This window comes from Aythya marila (assembly GCF_965140915.1).
Source record: "Aythya marila genome assembly, chromosome: Z".
NCBI classification, from domain to species: Eukaryota; Metazoa; Chordata; class Aves; order Anseriformes; family Anatidae; genus Aythya; species Aythya marila.
Window position 1 is genome coordinate 75,667,187 of NC_139080.1, and position 6,725 is coordinate 75,673,911.

The following is a 6,725-nucleotide window of genomic DNA, read 5'->3' on the forward strand; positions in this document are numbered from 1 at the left end:
TGATACTACCTTTCCAAAGTATCATTGGCATTACTACTCTCAAAGAACTGTTGAAAAAGTGGTGCAGGTTTATAAGTAAATATATATACACCTACCTCCATTTTGGAAGGACCTGCCCTCAGTGTTAGTTTAACTGGTGTGAAGTTAATTTCCCTTGCAGAACTAAGACTGCCTTCTCATTCCCTTTGAGTGGTTTCCCACAGAAACTTCCAGTCCCCCTGGGAAGGTGGCAGCGTGGTGCTGGCCCCGTGCTCCCTGCACTGGGATGCACGGTCCTGCATTGCCCTTTCAGCACCTGCTGCGTGCGGGTGTGAAGGACTTCATTGAAAGGAACGCTCCATTTTTCAGATAATCCGACTTGCTCTGGAGGACTGCTGTGCCTTCATCATTTACTCCTCCTTCACTCTGTGCATTATCAGCACATAATCAATTTTGACTTTGCATTTACTTCAGAGTACTGATAGACAATGCCTTCGAGTCATGAAAACTGGGTTCCTGTAAAGCCCTCTCTTGCCTTTGCCCCCAAACAGTTCCTCATCAGCACTCACCCTCGTTAGCAACAACTTTTTGAGACCTGTCAGTTAGCCAGTCCTTAATCCATCTAAGGTGTGTCCCACTGATCCCAGAGGGTGCTATTTTTAAACAACAGAGAACTGCAGTACCAAGTCAAACACCTGATGGCATTTGAGTAATGCTATATCCAGCTCAGAATTGGATCTTACAAATATGCAATTGCAAGAAAAAAGCAAGAACAGTCTTGTCTGACAACAGTTGTATTTGACATGGCTACTTGAATGTCAGGGATCACTTTTCTTTAATATTTCACTGTTTCTCACTAGTAAGTGGTGAGCACCATTCCTGGTGGCTTTGCTTGCTAATAAATCTGAACATTTCAGTAGCTTTCCCCTGGTGTTTTTAGTCTGGACATATCCTTAGCCTGAACACCTCTTCCAGCTCCCATGTTGGTTGTTGCTGTGCTGGAAGGTTTCTCCTTAGTGTCGTGTCCCAGTGATTTCTCTTAATTCACCTGATACGGAGTGAGAAACACCGCATTGTACATCCATTCGTACCTCAGGCGCACTGATCCATACTCAGCACCTTCACTTGCCAGCTTTACTAGTGCTATCTAAGCTATGGAAGATATTTACATTTTGTAAATGCCTGCCTATATTTAGATCACTGTCTGGTGGTGATATCTGCAGTCACGGTGAATGGGGCCACCTAACAAACTGTTGAACCATGCAGTTTATTTGTGTGAAATGTGGTAAATTCACAGAGCTCACCTGTCCCCTGGCCTCTGAGCTGCTCCCTTGAGGACCACTTACATTCCAAAGTGCTGAGCAGCTTACTGCAGGCATATTTTCAAAGCCACAAAAATGTTTCCTTTTTCACCCCAAATTTCACCCACACATGCAATGTCATTAGCCACATGCATATTAAAAGCTCTCTTCTTTTTCTCATTTTTTTTTTTTCTTTTACAGAACCACACTTTCTGCTTTTTATTTAGCAGTTCCTTGTCCTGATTACCCATAGCATTCAAGTTCTCCACAGTCTTGCATGCATCCCTACCAGACAAGGGCAAAGTCCATTATTCACACTCTACAAAGAGATTAAGTACTCACTGCTGGCAAAACAGGTGACTGACTTGTGTTCACCAAGGTTTAGAGTAATGACAGGTAGACCCCATTTTTCCTCTTCCCATGACACTTGTCTCCATGCCAGACAGGCGTACAACTAAAACCATGATCAGCCAGAGTAATGAAGAATGAAATCAAACTCTTAAAAAGCCTTCTGATGCAAATATTCATATTTGGATGTTGTTTTCCTTAAGTATTCAGTGGGGTGCCCTTAAAATTTACACTGCTTTTCCTCATTTGCCATGGTAATTATGAAAGCAAACAGAAACATACTGACAACAGTGTACAGAAGTTCCAGCCACCAGGGACAGAAGTTTTCTTTCTGTATGCCTAGCATCCATCACAGAGCACTTTCATAGATTTTGCCCACCAGGGTAAGATACTGCAGCTTGTTTAGTACATTTTTACACTGATAACTTTAAAGGGAACATCAGTCTGAACTGAAATGCCATCTTTCTCTTTTTCTAAAGCAAATCTGTGCAGCTTTTGATGACTGACCTTATTTTTGCCAACCAATGGCAGATGAGAAATATCTAACTTATAATATCATGTGACATCCTGGTGGAGCAAAGCTTACATTAGAAATAAACTTCTCTGTGCTCCGATAAACATCTGCAACTGTCCAAGCAGAGGCAAAAAAGTCACCTCAGAAGCTTATATGGACAACCTGCTGCTCTGCAGAGTGTGCAAGCCAGAAAGTCACGCCATTGACCCACACTCAGGTTAAAACAAGGATGAACACTCTTGATGCTGAAGTTGGATTCTTTCAATCTAATTCATCACATACAGTACTGTACCGTGTTTTACTTGTAGCTAGCCTAGCAGGCAATACAGACATAGAAGCCATAAAGGAAATATATAGAGAAAATGCAGGTCCAGGTTCTCAGGGCCTCCTTGCACAGCTGCATGAGCCTCCTCTATGAAGCTACAATACTCCAGATAATAATTTTATATTCATAATGGCCTCATTGGTGTGAAACACAAAGCACCAAGAAGCAGGCTATCTGACTTACTCTGCTGAAAGGCTGAAGGACATCTTGTGGAATAGAAATAGATGTTGCTTGGCTTTCTGCTACATAGCAGGCAGAAGAAGCCATTTTTTCTTTTTTCTTTTTTCTTTTTTTTTCTTTTTTCTTTTTTTTTTTTTTTTTTTTTAATTTGACATAAGTTTTCCAGAGCTATGCATAGCAGCAATATGTTAAGCAGTTCTGCAGCATGGTTCTCCCATATTTATTGCAGCAGGAGTCCCAAACCAGAGGCAGTGATGACGGTTAGCTCTGGGTGAACAGCTCCAGTCTTTCTATTTGGGGACCTGGCTATGCCTACACCGACATAAAACTTTGAAACAGATTAAAAAATGAACCTACTTTCTGCTGCTTGACAATTAAATGCTTATAGTATTCCCCCTCCACTCCCAACTGCCACCATATCACATAATACCATCTGATGTTTTTACAGGGAAAATATTTTAGAAAGGAAAAAAGAAAAAGAAAAAGAAAAGAAAATACAACAGTTTGTTTTACATCTGGTTATTCTAGATCTCCACGGGCTGTCTGGCAGAAGAGTGGACGTACAGAAGACGGCGTGGAACAGCACCAGTGGCAGCAGCAGCAGCAGCCATGCCTCTAACTACAAAGGACGCCCGTGATCTCCATGGGCTGCAGCAGCAGCTCAGAGCATCTGTTGATATTTGGAGGTGGGGTCGGGGCTGTGCCCCCTGCTGCAGACCTCCTGCGGTCCCTCTGGGGACCGGGTGCTATGACAGGAGGGTGTTGAGGCAGCCATGTGGGCTGGCAGAGCCATGCCGGGCTGCTCATGTGGCGCACCGGTAGATGAGCTGGCAGTTTCTGTGTGCCAGGGGGGATGTGGTTTTACCAACACCCGGGCTTGATCCCCACCCCCCCAGGCATCCCTGCCTACAGTCTGCAGTGGCGGAGATGGTGCCTCTCTAGGAATTGCAGCATGAAATGTGAAAATGAAAGTTTTGGTTAAAATGGGGCAAAATGCTGCCTAGACCTCACCCCCGGGAGGACGCAAGTCAGCAGAGATGCAAGTTGGCAGAGAATTTGCCTGAAACCATGTGCTGAGCTGACAGCTTAACTAGTACATCAGTTAATTACATGATTTTGATAATGTGCTGTTTGTATTCGACTGTGTTAAAAACTAGTAATATCAGCATCGATTCCTGCAGTAAAAGCCGCCCTGCAGCAGATCCTTTTTGTTTAACTTCTCAATCAGCTCAGCTAATGCTCCCACCGCATGAAAATACCCTTCTCAGTGGAGCACTGATTTTCTCCGCAACCTCCCCTCCTCCCCACTTACTCCCTCTTTTCTTTTCCACCATCAATCTTACAAGTGTGCCACTGTGCATTCGCATTTCTCTTTCTGCACGTGTCAGCTCTGCGCACTTCACCAGAGCCCCCTTCCCCAGCCAAATCCTACAAAGCAGGCTTTAACCACTCGCCTCCCAAAAGGGGAGCTCCACGCACAACTTGGCACCCGAAGGCTCCCCAGCCACGCTGCAGGAATGCTCCCCCGGCCACGGACAAAAGAGCAAGTAAAACGAAGCTGACTTACTGCTATGGCTTGGAGCCTTTCCTTGTGCAACTCTGCTTCCGCCATCCTGGAGAAAAGGACACAGGAGGAGAGAGAGGGGAGGTAGGAGGAAAAAATCAAAAACACCACACACTGACAAAACAAAACCAAAAAAAAAAAAAAAAAGACCAACAAAACCAATGCAGAGCGTGCACTGCAGTCACCCGGGGGAACTGGAGTAATAGTGAAGAAAGCTGAGCTCCTGTGTAGTAGCCAGCCACTTTTGGAGGCACTGCAGGCTGGCTCACGGCAGGATCATTTCAGTCGCTGGACCAGCGCCTGCCTTGCTGCCTGCCTCCCAGCTGTATTGCTAACTGCATTTCATTGCAGCTTCTGTGTGCTGTTGCTGTCACACAAGCCATGTATGCACTCTCCCAGCAGCTGAGCGCAGGGATGGCTCGCATGGCTATAATTTTTTGCCTTGACGTCTCAGCTCATTTGCTCCTCCTATGGAGCGCTGGGTCACGACAGGAGCTCGACATCCGCGGAGTGCACAGTAACCCAAGCCTGCATGACTGCAGCAGGGGAGCAGGCAGCATCCCCGCCGTGCAGCGGGGCTGGATACAGAGGGGAGCACGGAGGAGAAGCAGAGAGGAGAGAAGCACGGCTGCTAGCTAGTGCTGCAGTCACACAGCACGCTGCAAACGCTGCTGCAGGGCAGCCTGCAAGAGTAGTCGTGACAAGCAGATGCAGGGGGGGAAGGTGTTTGTGCATTGGACACCGAAGCTCTGCATTGGCATCCAGCACTCTGAGGTGACAGAGCTGCATGAGGGAGCTGCTCGGCTGGGAACCCAGGATGAGCAGCAGTGGGGAAGGGGGCAGGAAGGAAAGGAAAGGGAGGCTGGAAACAGCACCATTAGGGCACCCTTTGGATTTAGCTATGGCACCAGTTCTGCATGTTTCAGCTGCCATCCTCTGTGATTTTTACATGATCTCCCACTCTCCTTGTTTTCTCATAGACGCTGAAGATAACATCCTCTCTCCCAGCCCCACCCCGCTGGGTGCTGCAGCAGAGGTGAGCACAGGGTTGCCCTGGCAGAGGGGCTGGTGGGGCCATCCCTCGGAAGCAAGCTCTGCAGCAGATAATCACAATTTCACAACCACTTGCTGATGAGATGGCGAAGCTCCTCTGTCCTGGAGGAAGCAGTCTAGAGGTCACCCCATTTCCCGTACCCCTGCCCCTCTGTGTGCCATCCAGCCTGGCATTTTACCCCTCTGCTGGCAGCATTCCTCCCTCCCAGATACCCTCCAGCTCTGTCCCACTTCCAGCTCCAGGATGTGCCACTGGCTGCAGACTCCGTTTCAGGCAGCTGCTTCCACAAGTATTTCCACCTCCTGGTCCCATTTCCCTGACTGGTGCCAGCCTCCTTGCCTCGTGACGGCATATCAAAGTGACTTCTTGCCTAGCTCTGCCTTTGTGAAAGAGGTCCTTTGTTGCACAGAACATTCACGGAACATTATATAACCCCAGTTGTCTCCGTGCCCAAAAAGTCAAGTTTTATTGCCGTATCTGAAGTGAGGTGGTGCCTGTGAGTGGGCGTCAGGGTGGGCTCACAGCTATGGGAAATGCAACACCACCAGCTTAAACTGGGATACCCTTTCAGTCTTCCAGCTTGGCTTAAATAATCTGTTGGATAACATCTGGCAAGTAGCTTATTTGCTCACTTTCAGCCTTTTCTTTTTATGCAAAACCTCCTTGTTTTAAAATTTAATTTAATTTAAATTTTTTCATAAAGATATATGTATTGCTGTTTATATTACTACAGCTGGTTTTGAAGTGCCCCATCACACAGATCCAGACATCCATACTCCCACACGTGCATGGAGAATTTACACGGGCAACTCCTACCAAGACTTGCAAGTTATGAAATTAAATCCCTTCAATACCCTTCTCATGTTTTGATGCCAAGCCTTGCCCCAGGGAGGAATTCAGCTATGGGCTGTACCCAGCCAAGGCCAGGGAATGCTCCAGCGCTGGCTGTGGCTGGAGCTGGGATGGGGACACATCCACCCCACGACCTGCAGTCATGGCAGGTGCTGCCAGACTGGCACGTGAAGTGCACCACACTTGGCCATCTCCTCTTTCCTTCCACATGGCACACCCTCTACAAAGCATTGAAATGTGTTTATGTGTATTCAGGTTACTTTTATTTAAGTGCATGTGTGTATCTCACTTCTGATGTCAAACCTCTGATAGTTCATGAAGCACTGTGAATGCAGCCAAGCTGAGCATGGCACTCACATTGTGTTTATCCCCTCTCCCCTTTATCTTGCAGGTTATGGGAGCATCGTACAGAGTGCTGGGGCATCCCTGGCCAAGCAAAGCATGAGGCAGGGCTGTGCACCTTTGCTTCATTTGCCAAGGAACAGCCATACAATGGATGTGTGAGCATCTGAGCATGCTACTGGGCTGTGGAACTGAAAGGGATTTGTTAAAGGAAGATGTGCAGCAGCACTGGTATCAAAAAGAGTTGATAGAGCTGTGCATAATGA

The 6,725-nt window shown here is 47.0% G+C and overlaps 1 protein-coding gene across 6 annotated transcripts in view; it reads right to left on the reverse strand.

Annotated features, from left to right (window-relative positions):
- Nucleotides 1–4,566, reverse strand: part of PALM2AKAP2 (PALM2 and AKAP2 fusion) — a 263,158-nt gene extending 258,592 nt beyond the window's left edge. For 2 of the 6 annotated variants that reach the window (XM_082783187.1, XM_082783181.1), the window contains exon 1: nucleotides 4,215–4,560. In XM_082783187.1, coding sequence (XP_082639313.1) covers nucleotides 4,215–4,259 — 45 coding nt within the window. In that variant the 5' untranslated portion in view covers nucleotides 4,260–4,560. Of the gene's footprint in view, nucleotides 1–4,214 lie in introns of all 6 variants that reach the window. The other 4 variants (XM_082783186.1, XM_082783188.1, XM_082783182.1 and 1 more) reach the window with 4 other exon arrangements.
- Nucleotides 4,567–6,725: the final 2,159 nt, after the last annotated feature.